The following is a 15,161-nucleotide window of genomic DNA, read 5'->3' as shown; positions in this document are numbered from 1 at the left end:
CGTAGAAAAGACCAGGTGGGGGGAGGAGGAGGAGCAGGAAGCAGGAGGGTGTGGTGGAGGTAGCTATGTAGTGGAGGAAGAGAAGGAGATATAAGCTACTGAGGTGTGGTTCTTGGCTCAAGGCGCGTACACTACGTGGAAAAGCTGGAGGAAAGGGTGTGATATCAGTAGTGGTGATGCAATGGATAGAAGTCAGGACCATATTCTGAAATGACTCCTGCGCCGCACCCCGACTACTTTCAAAAGGCTCCATCTACTTTATGTGACACGGGTTTTTAAGAGTGTTTTCGTGGTTCTAGCGACAGATTAATAAAATATCACATTATTAACTGGAGAAACATTCTTGATAATCCTGTTAATCATCTCTGTGGCCTTTGAAAACGGTCGTAGCGAGTGAGAGCAAAGCGTTTCTGTATACGGGCCTGAGTCAGTCATGAGTTCGTGTGTTGTGCTTCTTGGCGCGCTGACCAGCCTAGCCTGCCTTGCTTCGCCTTGCTTGCCTGTTTAGGGACCCCCGCGTGTCAGCTGCGAGGCCTTGGCGGGGTGCGGAGTGGGAGTAGGGTGGATGGGGGGTGCTGGGTGAGCATTGCAAAGGTGTAGGAGGCAGGGTGGTGTAGGGAAGAGGATGAAGCGAGTGTTGTGGAATGGTATGGGGGAGGGAGAGGAAGGAGGAAATGAGGTGATGTGGTATGGAAGGTTAGAGAGAGAGGGATAGAGCGTTGTGTATGCAGTGGGAACCCTGTCTGAATAAGTGCATGGAGAGCTTAGGCTAAAAATACGAATGCTATACAGTGGAAGAGAGGAGAAAGAAGAAAGTAGTGGTGAGGAAACGTTCAAATTTTATAAACACACAAAGGAACGGAAGGGACAAAGAAAGGTCTGGGAATGAAAAAGGAAAGCGATAATGTGAACGAAGGGAAGGAAAGGAGAGAGTGCGAGGAGTGACAGGCATACAAAGAAGGGAGAAAGGGAACGACAGGAAAGGGACAGAAGCGATCCATGATATAAGAACTGGTGGTGCGAGACGGGAAGGAGAAAAGGAAAGTGGGAGGGTTACGTGGTTATAAAAAATGAGGGATTAGGTTGGAAAAGCCCTTTGTGGAGAGAGGAGGAGGAGGAGGGGAGAGGGGAGGAATTACAAATGTACTGCTATTTTTGAACCATGAGGGGAGGACGAGGAGGGGAAGGGAAGGGAAGTGGGGTAAAGTTAGGAAGTTATTGCGTCTACCGTGAGGAAGCAACAGGTGGGGAGAGGAGTAGTAGGAGGAGGAGGAGGAAGTGGGGGTGTTGGGGGTATGGGGGATGGGGGGGTTCTAGTCATTGTCCCAAGAGCGTGGTGTCCCCTTCCTCCCTTCCCCTTCCCTTCCCTTCCCTTTCTCTCCACCTCCCCCCTACTCTTCCCTCTCCCCTTCCCTCTCCCTCTCTCCTGCATGGTAGCAGGTGACTGGTGCACATCAACCTTCCTTCGCCTGCAGTTTGAAGATTTATGAAGCATTGTGTGTATATGTGTGTGTGTGTGTGTGTGTGTGTGTGTGTGTGTGTGTGTGTGTGTGTGTGTTATAGTCGTTGAAATAATAATGCGAAATGTTACACACAAACACACACACACACACACACACACACACACAGAGAGAGAGAGAGAGAGAGAGAGAGAGAGAGAGAGAGAGAGAGAGAGAGAGAGAGAGAATCAGACACGTGCAACAAATAGAAGCAAATAAATTTAAGCAAATCTCTAAGCAACATCACTTCTTGTTTGTTTTTTGTTAAGGTACCATCTATATAAAGACAGTGACTAAACTGCGCAGAACCAGCAAGTCACTGAGAGTTTCGGCACCATTCAGACACAGCAAACGGCTAAACACTTCAATTATCATGACCAGCTTTGCAGTTATCAGTCTTATCTCGCAGTGTAAATATCCATACCAACCGCTTACTGCCCCTTACAACTTCGCTTTTTTACTAACTACATTCATAAGAAAAAAAAAAGATTTCTTGATTTTCATTTATTTTTGTTCTTTTCATTCTTTATTTTTGTTATGCTTACATTTTACTACTTAAGCTTTACCTCTTAGAACTTAACGTCTTAGTTTGATATAATCCACCTCTTGTACCTCAACAGGTTATCATTTTATTACTAACCATATCCATATTACCACTCACATTCTGTACAACTCATCACCTGCAGTTCAGCTAACAAAACCACGTAGTACATCACAATAACATCATAGGATAGAGCCACATTTCAACACACAACCACAGGTGAATGTTCATACAGGGAATACCAGGTGTAGAACTGAATGACTGACTGCTTTTTTGCGGCTTCCCTCGTCTGCTTAACATCCTTTGCGCGTGTAGCAGATAAGAGGGATAAACCAGCTTCATGTGATCGTAATTCTTGAAGTGACGGAAGATGGGAAAGATTTGAAATATAGAAGTGATAAAGGGAATAAATTTGGGTGGGAATAGATGGAGAATAGGAAAGATGCATGAGAAGAGAATAAGATTGAATGATTGGATGAATTGTGGTGGAAAGAGAATATATAGGAAAGATGCATGAAAGAGGTATAAGAATGTACTGGGGTGGAAAGACAAGAAATGAGTGAGAATAGATGAAAGGAGAAATGCACGAGGGAGGATATAAGGAGGAATTGCGGTGGGAATAAGTGAGAAATTGGAGTAGAAAAACAAAAATGAGGAGTGAGAATAGATTGAGGATAGGATAGGACAGAGGCAAGAGACTGAGGGAGGGAGAGAGGCGGGTGGAGAAACACAGATGGTATGATAGGGAGGGGGAGGGGCGGATAAGGATGGATGGTAGGACATGGAGGGAGTGCTGTGGGGGAGAGAGGATGCCGTAGTGTGGCGCGTCCCTCGTAATGCGTTAAGAGGGGTGGCGGCAGGATGCGTGGATAGATAACAAAAAAGGATGGCCTTTTTTACCGTTAAAATGAAATGAAAGGTAAAGAAAAGTGAAGAAAAGTACAGCATATTGATTAGCAAATCTGGAAAAAAGTTTTTTTTTTTTTTATCAAACAATTAATAAGTGAAAACTAAAAGAAATCAACGTATTATTGGACGTCAGTCTTGAAAAAAAGCAAAGGATATTGTTTCGTAAGTCGCGTGTTCTATTATATTAAATATATAGTAAACTCGTGGAAAAAGTATGTTATTTTTGTTTTACTTGACTTGTCTGTGCTCTCTCTCTCTCTCTCTCTCTCTCTCTCTCTCTCTCTCTCTCTCTCTCTCTCTCTCTCTCTCTCTCTCTCTCTCTCTCTCTCTCTCTCTCTCTCTCTCATGCACGTTTTTCCCGCCTGACGTCATCTGTCCTTCACTCACTTCTCCGATGACGTCACCAACTCCTCCATACTTCTCTCACTCCATTTTCTACAACGTCATTCATTGTGTGACGTCATTAACTCCTTCCATTTCTCTCTGACTTCACTTTTGTAATTAATTCGTCTGTAGATCTGTCTTATCTTGCCCTTGAGTGACGGTCATAAGACCTACTCGAGAAAGAAAGGTTTCATGTTCAGTTTTGTAGTGTTTTTAGTTTATTCTTCATGTTTCACAGCTAGTATAGACGAAATAGAATGTTAAGGAAAGATGCGAAATAGAATGGTAAGGGAAGAATCGCTTTGTTTCGTTTCATCCGCAGCGTTTCGTTATGGTTTAAACGTTTCATTTGTTTTCGTCTCGCCACGTTCCCTCCCCCTCAGCCCAGCCTCATACTTGGCATTCCTTCCCTTCCACCTCGCCACCCGCCCACTGCCCGCCGCACAGGCCTACTAAGACCATTCTGAAACACTTCTGACCGCACCTCCACTGCCTTCAAGAGGCTCAAGTTGAAGTTATACGGAGTTTTAAGAGTGTTTCTGTGGTTCTAGTGACATTAACAAGATTTCTATAATGTTATCAGGAAAAACACTCTTGAGAACCCGGTTGCACATCTCTGTGGCCTTTGAAAATAGTCGTGGTGAAAGAGCAGGCTGTTTCTAAATACGGGTCCATGAGAGAGAGAGAGAGAGAGAGAGAGAGAGAGAGAGAGATGGGTTAATAATAATCTTTAGAACAGGTAAATGACTTCTTTTCGAATCTTAAACACTTGCTATCTAAATCTTACTGGAATTGCTATTTCTCCTCTTCATTTATTGCTGCTGATGGTAGTGCTGCTGGTGGTGTGTTGTTGCTGAGATGTTGGTAGTGGTGGTATCATTGTTGTGTTTTGCCCACAAGTGAGATTGTTACCAGGGTTCGCGCACCAGCCAGACAGAGGCAGTGGTTGTTGACTTGTGTTCATGCCCTTCCTCCGCGGGGCTCCTGTTCACGTAGCGGAGGACTGGCGCGAGTTTAATAATTCTCTGCGTGGCCTTGCATGCGGTGGGAGCAAATGATTAGTCAGCTCTCTATCTTGTGTACAGTTGCCTTCAGCGTTCAGAAATCATCTTCTTGCGTCACACAAGATAGCGAGGTATCAGATGTGTGTATGAGTATGAGGTGGTGGAGGGGAATGTGATTAGCCAAGTGTCATCGTCATAACCACTCTAGGTTGTGGGAGATCCCAAGCAGCAACAGCTGAGTCATGGTTGTTTCTTATCATCAGTCATCGGTTACCGGCTTGACATTTCCCGAGTTGGTGTTGAAGGCGACAGAAGGAAAACCATATCGGTGTGGTAAGCGGTGATAGATTCATGTGTGTGTATACTGAAGTGTAAGATTTGGGAAGCATTCGTGTGTTTTGTTACTGGAATATCCATCCCTAGGTACTTTCTCCCTCTCCCCTCTGCCGGCCCCCCTGCTCCCACACAACGGTTGTGGTCGAGATGATCACAGTCTCGAGCCTGACAACTCTCAACACACATAAACATAAAACACTCCATAAAGCCTCGTGCATCAGTGCGGTAGCAGCAGCAATAGCGGCGGGTAAGCCGGGAATAGAGGTGATATTGTGGCAACAACATGACTTGGAGAGAAAAAATCCTTATCTCGTACGTCCAGCACGTGATGTTTGATGGCGGCAACAGCAATGGTGCTTTGGATGCCCGCGGCGCTCCCCAAGGCAGGGCAGGTACAGGAAGCAGGCCGGACAGCAATACCCCGGCACAACCTCACCACCTCCCCGCAAGGAAGGCCACGGCGTGCGATGAATGGGAGTGAGGGAGTGGAGTATCCTTCGCTGGTGTAAACATTGAAAGTTGAAGTGACCAGTGGAATAGCTGAGTTCTTGCTGTGCGAGTGCCTGCCTGCGTTGGCGTCACGAACTTGGTTGGCATCTCGTGGCAAAGGTCAAGGTCAAGAGAAAGTAGGTGTGCAAGTCGACCTCGTCAGGGCTGATGGGTCATTAACCGATGAGAACAAGCAAGGGGGACGATCATGGTGGTAGGTAGTGTGTGTGTGTGTGTGTGTGTGTGTGTGTGTGCCATCGTTCGTTCGTTCGTTCGTTCCTCGCCGCGGTAACAGGTTCTCTGCAGCTCATTTGTTGATTATAGGATTCAGTAGCTTAATTTTTTTTTTTTTCCCGAGAGGCTGAAGGACAAAGTGGTGGTAGTAGAATTGGTGGTTATGCTTGTCATCTAGTGAGACATCTTGTAATGGGTGGAAGGAAGGCGAGCAGCTGGACTATAGGATGGATAAGTCAGTCTTCAGACCCATTGATGGAGGGAGACAGTCATGAATACAGTAAAACATTTTGAGTGAATTTAAAGTTTGCCTGATATCGTGTTGAAAGTGAGGTGGTCTGTTGGCGGTGAAGGAGACGGGATTCAAAGTGACGGAGGAGGAAATGAGGTTGGATGACTGTGGTTGTGGTGGCTGCAGATGTGTCTTGTAGAAAGTCCTTGTTTTACCATCATTGCACACTGACACTCTTCTGAGCTGCCTGTGGTGACTGAAGCATTTGTGTTGTGTGCTGCTGAGAAGCATATGGTTGCATATGATTCTATGAATATCCATGTTATTGCCATCACCTTTCCTTTACAATATTCTTTCACTCACCTTGGTTTAGCAGACCTTCATGTGGTTTGATACAGGATATGCAGTGTTATTTGTTTTCAGTTTGTGTTACATCTATGACTTGCAATGTTTATGAGTTGCAAGGGTTTGATACTGTTGTAGGTATTATTAATGTAAAGAATATGAAACAGGGACAAGTACTATCAGTCAAGAAATATATTGCTAGTATGATCGCAATTCAAAACCTGACAGCAGTTAAGAAAAGAGCTTGTGTAAATTAGTACAGCCTGAACCCACTTACTCATTTCTCACATGTTTGACAAAATAAAGGAATGCCAAAATTACATTCCTATGTGGCTGCTGTAGATGCATAAATTTTGTAGCATTGAAGTTTTTTCATGTAGATAATATGAATGTGTTTGTAGCCTTATTAGAAAAATATTTAAAGGAGAAATACATATTCATCATTCATTCATTAATCTCATTGTCTTAACAGAAAAATGAAGTATGTAATGTATGTACTACTCTGGCTACCAGCCAAATAATTATTCATTCATATCTGATTACTAAATGTATGTTTCATTTCTTGCAGGATGGTGTTGGGTGGAGGAAGTGAGGGCGGGCGGTATGGGTCGGTAGGGGAGAGTGGAGGACTGATGGGGGAGATTCAGTACTGTGGGAGTGGTGGCAACAGCAGGAGTGGCACCAGCAGCAGTGCCAGTAGTGTGGTGGACGAGAGCGACCACTGCCACATGACTCACGACGTGTATCAGCGCCTGCTTGCCAACCACGACTCCTACATCAACGCCAATGGGTGAGTCCCCCCTACTTGCCTGTGGGTACTGCAGCAACTGCTATGTCAAGTCCATCATAGACTTGCAAAAAGGCCATGTTGACTGATGCATTGTGTGTTTCAGGGTTATTAAAGACGGAGGTGGGGGCATGGTGAAGATACCCATCCCATCACCACACAGAGATGAACCAAGATTCCCAAAAGAAAAATTCAAAACACTTCTTGGTGAGTTTATACATATTGTTTATGATCAGAGCTTGCTTGAGTGTGTGTTCATGGCTAGGTTCATGAGATAAGATGACCCACTTTGTATTTAGTGTTCCTCTATGAACATGTGCATTGTTCCATAAGATGATGAACTGCTTGTCAATACTCTGTTTTCTTTCAGGAAGAGATAATTGACAGTGTTCTGTGTTTCAGCATTCCTGTTCCTGTTCTCCAACTGGATCTTCACCACAGCCTCCCTTGCCTTGACTCATGAGCGGGTGCCCAACTACAAGCCCTTACCTGACGTCACACTGGACGCTGTCACCACTCAGGAGTGGGGCCTTGATGTGTCTGAGATCATCATCATGATTACTGTATATCTTTGTGTCATGGTCCTGCTTTTCCACAAACACAGGTTGGTAAAGACCAGTGCCCATTACTAAGTCTGCTATTTTGGATTTAACTTGACAATAACATATACAAACGAAACATTGTGTCCAGTTGAACATTTGCTTGTGTGGATTTACCAGAGTTGCAAATAAGAGGTCCATTGAATTGAGTTTTACTGTGCTTTAAATTGTCATTAAAATCTGTCTTCCTTGTTTCAGGTGGATTCTCTTTCGCCGGGTATTTTTAATGATGGGTCTCCTATATTTTTACCGTTCCATCACCATGTATGTGACAGTCCTCCCTGTTGCCAACCCTCACTACCCTTGTGCCCCAAAAGCCAACTACACTAGCCCAGTGTTGGTTGCCAAGCGGGTGATCCAGCTGCTCTCAGGGTTTGGCTTGTCCATTAATGGGAAGCATACCTTCTGTGGGGATTACATTTATTCCGGCCACACAGTCTGCCTTGTCCTGGCATACTTGGTTGTCAGAGAATGTAAGTCTTGGGAAATGGGCAATAATTATTGTTGATGTTGGTATAAAATAATTTGAGTAATATGCAGAACAAATTCAGTCAGGCATGTTGACATATCAGTTTTAACTTTCCTTTTTTTAAAATTGTCAGTCTTTAACATTTTATTTCTAACAAGTGCATAGTGTACCACATAATTGGATGTTTTTTTACCAAAGTTTGCTGAGCTAACACTAGGTTGGGAATCTTTCTTTGTTACCACCAGATAAGCAGATTTTCACAGTGTGAGTTTTTGTTATGGCCATGAGGAAATCTCCCAGAGTGAGAGTTTTTGTTATGGCCATGTACTCTCCAGGGTAGAGCAGCAGCACTAATGAGTATTGTTTTCCTTGAAGTGTTCAATAAAATCATGATAGAGTTTAGTGTGAGGTGAAGCTGATTTGATGTATTTTGCCAACAGACACACCTCGCCGGTGGTGGCTTCTTCACTGGTGCTTTGCACTGCTGGCGGTGACTGGGGTGGTGATGGTCCTCATAGCTCGGGGCCACTACACCGTCGACTGTATCATCGCTTACTACATTACCACACGAATATTTTACATTTATCATACACTTGCAAATAATACAAGTCTTAAGGTGAGTCAGTAGTGCTATAAGTTTCACACACTGACAATTCATTGCATAATATAATTGCATTTATTTATTGTCAAAGAATTCACATTTTACCATCAGATATTCACAGTTTGGATCATCATTTTTACTAAAGTGTCTAACTAAGGTTCATATAATAGCTTCTGCAAAATTAATGATATACAATGAAATTTAAAAATTAATAGTGAAATTTATAATTTTCTAATGCGTAGCTGACAAAAAATACCTTTAAAATTTGGCAAGTAGCTGCAGCCTTAGCAGCTTTTATGCTATATAACCTTGTTACTAGTCCGTACTTACTCTTCCCTGTGTCCCCCACCTCCCTTTTTATTTTTATTTTTATTTTTATTTATTTATTTTTTCAATACTTACATGGTTTCTTTATCATTGAACAGGAGAATGGCAGATTACAAATGTTAAAAGTGATAAAGGGTATATATAATGTAGAGATTTTTTTTTGTGCTGCTGCCTTCATGATGATGTTGCTCTAGGTAAATGCAGTGGATATGTGCCACAGTAGCTTCTTAATAACTTCTGAGTTTGGATAAAGAGAGGAAGGGTAGTAAGCAACTTTTTCAACCTGTAGATGCAAGACAACTGCAGCTTGGCAATCCACATAGGTTGTTAACCAAAAACAGAAAAAATGTTTGTCACCAAGATAAAAAAAAACAAAAAAACTCATCACTAAGATAAGGCCTGAAGTATTTTCACTCTCATCACCAAGATAAGGAAAATAAGCATTTTCACGCTCATCACCAAGATAAGGAAAATAAGCATTTATCACCTCTTTGCCATCTATTAAATCTGGGTAACACCGTTCTCCTCCATCACATACATAAATACCACATGCATTTAGAGCATCAATAAATATTATGAAAGTAGCAGTAGCACAGAACAAAAAGTGTTGTAAACTTTTTTTAACTCTGCCTCTGACTCAAACTTGGCTCGTCAAGTATTTGTTCTCGACTGCCTCTGACTCAAACTTGGCTCGTCAAGTATTTATTCTCGACTAATTCCATTCCTTCTGTTTAGTGATGAAGAAATAAAGTAATTAATTATTGCACAAATTAAGGGAGAGAGGCAGAAGAGGACTCTAAAACTTGTAGTCTGAAAAAGCCCCAACATTTGCTGGGGCAAGTGATTGACAAGTTGACTGCGCCACAAAGAACAGTCAGTGAGAATACATCTTCCAACTGGAGCACCCTAGCTATTTTTAAAACGGTTACTAATTCAGCAGTGGCTACTATATAATCTTGTATCCAGTTGGTGTGCAAGTCAGTCAGCCCATCACCTCATTACCCAGATGCTGGTTCTCTCCCCACAGAGGTTTGCTTCTCTTCCGTGTTTCCCTTATTTTGTGCAATATTTTCAGCTGATTTCTTGATCACTAGACAAGAATGATAGTTGATTATGAATGTGTCAAGACAAGTTAAAATCAACAAAGAACGGTCAAGGCAGTGCACATATGTCACAACAAGGTTGAAAGTGTTTATGTAATGCATAAGGTTGTGTTGCTTTTCCATGGAATTATGATACTGTAAATAGTGGCATGTGATGGTGAAAGTTCTGAAAACAATGGTGTAAGCAAATTTTAGACAAGACAGAAAGCAAGGATGGTAAAGAGCATTTCATCTGAAGCTGTTGGCACAAGGCAACAAGGGCTGGGCTGAGTAGGTGGCTGTATTCATGATGCCAGACTAATGTGGTCTTTCCCAGAAGCTTTTATCCAAAGGTTATTTATTGATTAACCTTTTCTGCTGTATCTAAAACCTGATACCACTATTGTATTCGATACATTTTCTATCACATACCACCTTTTATTTATGATCATTCCACAAAAAAAGCAGCATGTGTGGCACTTTTCCATGTCTTTTCATAGACGTCCAACCCTTCAGGAAGTAAACATTTCACGCAGGGAAGCCACAGAACGCTTGACTTCTGATCTTTCTAAAATTTCTGATTGGGGCTGAGCAAACTTGGTATTGTTCAGTGCCTCAAAAACTCAATTCTTCCATCTATCAACTCGACTCAACCTTCCAGACAACTGTCCCCCTCTTCTACACTGAACATCCTCGGTCTGTCCTTTACTTATAATCTGAACTGGAAACTTCACATCTCTCATCTCTAGCTAAAACAGCTTCTATGAAGTTAGGCGTTCTGAGACGTCTCCACCAGTTTTTCTCACGCCCTCAGCTGCTAACTCTGTACAAGGGCCTTATCCATCCATGTATGGAGTATGCTTCACATATCTGGGGGGGGGTTCCACTTATACTGCTCTTCTAGACAGGGTGGAATCAGAAGCTTTTTTCTCTCAACTCCTCTCCTCTAACTGATTGTCTTCGGCCTCTCTCTCATCGCCGCTGTCTTCTACCACTATTTTCATGTTACTGCTCTTCTGATCTTGCTAACTGCATGCCTCCCCTCCTCCTGCAGCCTCGCTGCACAAGACTTTCTTCTTTCTCTCACCCCTATTCTGTCCACCTTTCTAACGCAAGAATTAACCAGTATTCTCAATCATTCATCCCTTTCTCTGGTAAACTCTGGAACTCCCTGCCTGCTTCTGTATTTCCACTTTCCTGACTTGAATTCTTTCAAGAGGGAGGTTTCAAGATGCTTATCCTTCAATTTTTGACTACCACTTTGGACCCTTTTATGGGACTGGCATTTCAGTTTTTTTTTTTTTTTTTTTTTTTTTTTTTTTTTTTTTTGTCCCTCCTACATAAAAAAAAAAAAAAGTTTTCAGCTGTCTGTGTCTGTATTCTTTGTGGATTTAATGCTTTTGACACACTCGAAACCTACTATACAAATCACTCTTCTGTCCAGATCAGGAAGTCATGTGTTGTACAAAATCAGGGTGACAGGGAACAGAAGCAAAACTTGTAGGAAGGACAGGCCAGCTTCTGGACGAAGAAGTTCCACTGGCAGGATTGTAGCTCACAGCCATTAGAGGACAGCCAGCTTCCAGTGGCTTTAAAAAGATTCTTTATCTTAAATAACGAATCATCACGTTTCTTGATTATTGTTATGGTCTCATTATATTGATTACACAATATGCAAATTTACCATGAACACTGATTTTCAATGTAAACTGACTTAGATTTGCAAAGTCAGTTTCAAGCCATCAGAGATATTACAGTAATAACACTAGAATAGCATTTCAGGCTGAAGATACTTGTGAATTACTGCTGAGGGGATCCATGATGCACACAGGTGGTCAGTGCACTCCTTGTCCTGACGTGTAGAGCACATTCACTATCTGTAGTAGAACAGTTATGCATCATTATTATTCAGTGACAGTTGCAAATTATTGATATTGATGGATTTATTTTTTTTTTAGATAAGTAACAAGCTGAACACATGCATATAATACAAAACCAATGTGTGTACATGTGCTTTGTGTAAATTTAATTATTATTGTTTCCACACATTTCTTTACTTGCTTTATAGAAGAGTAGTCAATGTTTTCTACACATTTCTTTACTTGCTTTACAGGAGAGTGGTCCAAGCAACTTCTTTGAGAGGTTATGGTGGTATCCGCTCTTCTGGCGGTTTGAGCGCAACGTGCAGGGCGTTGTGCCGCGCCATTATGAGTGGCCGCTGCCCTGGCCCAGGAGGTGGAGCAGCAAAAATCCACAAAGAACCTCCTAGTCAAATAATAAGTATTGCTAAGCTCACCAATGATGCATTTTGAAGTACTGAAACACTTTTAATTGTCTTACACTTCATCAGAAAGAAAATTGAAGTTGCAACAGCCTACAAGTTCAGTGACAGAAGGAAAGAAGTACAAGTGTGACAGTGTGGAGTGATGATAAAGGTGTGTAATACTGAAAGGGTTTTACAGCAAGTATTTTGCTGTGAGAGTTTTTGATCCAAATTTTAAAAAATTAAAGTGAGAAAAAAAAAAAAAGCAAAAACAGTGAACAGCTTTTTGGTGGTTTGTTTGATTTTTGTCAGTGTTTTGAGGAACAACTTTTGCTATGAAAATAAAAGTGTAATAGAACCTGTGTGTTTTGGGTCTCCAGGGAATGACTGAAAATTTTAAATCTTCCAAAATATAAATTGCTAATCTGTAACTGAACTACTTCTAAAGAGATCTGATGAAACTTCTTGGGGCAAATTTAAACAAGTAGATGTAGAATACATATATACATATATGTATATATATACATATATTTTTTAGAAGAATCCTGTCACTGAAACAGATCATACACACCTTACAGTTAGTTTTCTCTGCAGTCTTAGAAACCATTATCATTTTCATATCAGGTGTTTTTTACCTCATTGAACAAGTGCAGTAGTAGTGGTCCAGATGTGTAAGCAGCAGCTTAGTGCCAATGAGAAGTGCATTTTGTAAGTGACCTGATCATCAAACACCACCTGCTGTGGCTTCTGGTGGGTGAGGATCCCTGTACTGATAAGGCATAGATGTAAGCTAGTTGGATTGCCCACCTGGATTTGAATTATGTGAGATATATTTTTTTAATCTTTGTCCACTGTACAAAAAAGTATCATTGTAAGTAACATAAATTTCAATATAAAATAATAAATTGAGAAGTTTAACAGCTGATAGTCATTTGATAAAAAAAAATCACCAGTTTGTACACCAGTATCAGAAAATATTTTTGTAATCATATCTTTTCTTGCTGAAGGCTTATGAGTGAATAAATGACAAGTAAATGGATGATGGGTAGCAATTATTTCAGTATTTAATCAATTCTTCCCACATGTCATGAATAGAGATCACTCCTACTGATAAGACCCTTCTCCAACCATAAGGATCTGGTAGTATTAATAATGATTAATCACTTCAAATTTTGTGCAAGTTCTAGTCACAAAGAGTTTGTTGTCAGCCAAGCCCATTCATCTCACATCAGCCTCCATGGGGCACTTCTCAAGGCTTTGGGCATTTCAAGTCAATCCTAGCATTAGCCTGTGAAACATCACTGCAATATAATCCTGAATACAGGGAAGCTCTTTATATCCATTCATCCTTAATGTGTCTTCAGCCGAGAGCAGGACAATGATGGTGCTGAGAGGGAAGGTGCAGAGGATGAAACTTTGGTGAATGAAAACTTCCACTTTTTGTTGAATGCCCTTCAGAGGGAGGGAAGGAAGTGTTAATGTTGTATATGGTGACTGTTTCAATGTGATAATAAATACTCACTCCACCTCACAATATTGTGTGATGAATAATGTAGGTTTTCAATTGAACATCTGTACAATATTATATTTCTTGTATATCTTTCTTTGTATATTCAGAAGAAACTGTACAAATTTCATACCAAGTCTTTTGTAGTGTACTCTGATGCAAATTTGCCTTGTAGAATGTATGTATATAGTTTTCTGAAAATGTCCAATCTTCCTCTTCAGGATATGAGTGTGCTTGAACATGATTGTGTGAGCATGTGGTGCAGTAAAGTGAGCTAATCTGACACGAGGTAATGATGCATTCGCAGCAGGTTCAGAAGCACTGACTTCCTCACCACTGACAACTGAAGAGTTTGCCTTCACCAACAAAGATTACATTGTGTAAGAACTTGCCAGATCAACACATCAGGGATATTTTCGTCATGTAGGGAAAACAGTAGATGACCAATTTTAGTCTATGATGCTGATATTTGATTAATATTTTTTAATCATTCTTGTATTCATTTTTTTTTTTTTTTTTTTTTTTTTGCGACAGTTTATTGTAAACCATTTGTCGGTTAAGGCCCATCTCATCACTATTGCATCCTTGTACCATTTGGTGGTCCTTGTGTGGAAATTATTTCAGCCTTTGTAAGGTTCAGGATAGACATTGGAATGTATTGTATTGCTCTCAAGATTTAAGTGTAAGCACATGTGGTGGCCATATTATTATACTGATGCTGTATTTTTTTCAACATTTTTCATCAGTTACTGATCAAGTAATTCCAAAAGCAAGACAAGGGATGCACGATAAAGAACAGGAATATATGAATCAAATGACACAATCAGAGATGAGGGTCTCGCGTGCCCATCATAGCATCTGGTTATGCTGCTTGCCCTCAGATGGAAGGCATTCCTGGTTAATATAGATTCAATGAATCTCTTGCAAAATTGTACGTTAGTTTATGGTAATACATTGTCAGGTTTCTATTTATGATCTTGGTTGTTCTTTGCAGACTGCATCTGCAACATTTGTGCTGCTGTTCTACTGAACAGACACGTTAAGATTTCAGACCTGTAACTGTAACCTTCAGATGACTTCCAATTGTGATCTTCCAAAAGAAAGTGTGACTGTTACATGCCACTAGTCTACTGAATTAAATTTATTTGTATTAATCTTTGTTGATAAGAAGAGGCTTTTTTGCCATAATAAATATTAAGATTTAACAGTGTAATAGCAAATCAAGAGAAAATGTGGACCATAAACTTACTTCAGCTTTGTAAATGTGTTTCATTAATGACAGTTGTGTGGGTGTGGGATACTCTAGGCCAGCCAGTTGTTCTGCACTGAGTACATGCTTGCATTTCCTCTCTCAACGCACGCACACACCAACAGACACACACACACACACACACACACACACAGCATTCATCTTCCTGTCAACTAAGTTTTCAGAACATTTTCTAAGAAGGAAAGGGGAAGATAGAAAACCAGCACTACCATATTCCTTAGGTTATATATAGATTACATTTTTCTACCTGACACTAACAATGAATGCAAACATCATCTAACTA

The 15,161-nt window shown here is 41.1% G+C and overlaps 1 protein-coding gene across 4 annotated transcripts in view; it reads left to right on the top strand.

The window, feature by feature from the left end:
* LOC135102654 (phosphatidylcholine:ceramide cholinephosphotransferase 1-like) overlaps positions 1-14,871 on the top strand; it is a 67,567-nt gene extending 52,696 nt beyond the window's left edge. For 3 of the 4 annotated variants that reach the window (XM_064007991.1, XM_064007992.1, XM_064007993.1), the window contains 6 exons: positions 6,542-6,763; positions 6,867-6,967; positions 7,163-7,364; positions 7,558-7,832; positions 8,269-8,444; positions 11,952-14,871. In XM_064007991.1, the coding sequence (XP_063864061.1) occupies positions 6,542-6,763; positions 6,867-6,967; positions 7,163-7,364; positions 7,558-7,832; positions 8,269-8,444; positions 11,952-12,107 (1,132 nt within the window). In that variant the 3' untranslated portion in view covers positions 12,108-14,871. Of the gene's footprint in view, positions 1-4,694; positions 5,377-6,541; positions 6,764-6,866; positions 6,968-7,162; positions 7,365-7,557; positions 7,833-8,268; positions 8,445-11,951 lie in introns of those variants that run through there. The other variant, XM_064007994.1, reaches the window with a different exon arrangement.
* Positions 14,872-15,161: the final 290 nt, after the last annotated feature.

The sequence above is a fragment of the Scylla paramamosain genome, chromosome 8 (genome assembly GCF_035594125.1).
Source record: "Scylla paramamosain isolate STU-SP2022 chromosome 8, ASM3559412v1, whole genome shotgun sequence".
Taxonomy (NCBI): Eukaryota; Metazoa; Arthropoda; class Malacostraca; order Decapoda; family Portunidae; genus Scylla; species Scylla paramamosain.
This window is presented reverse-complemented; position numbering and strand designations above follow the sequence as displayed.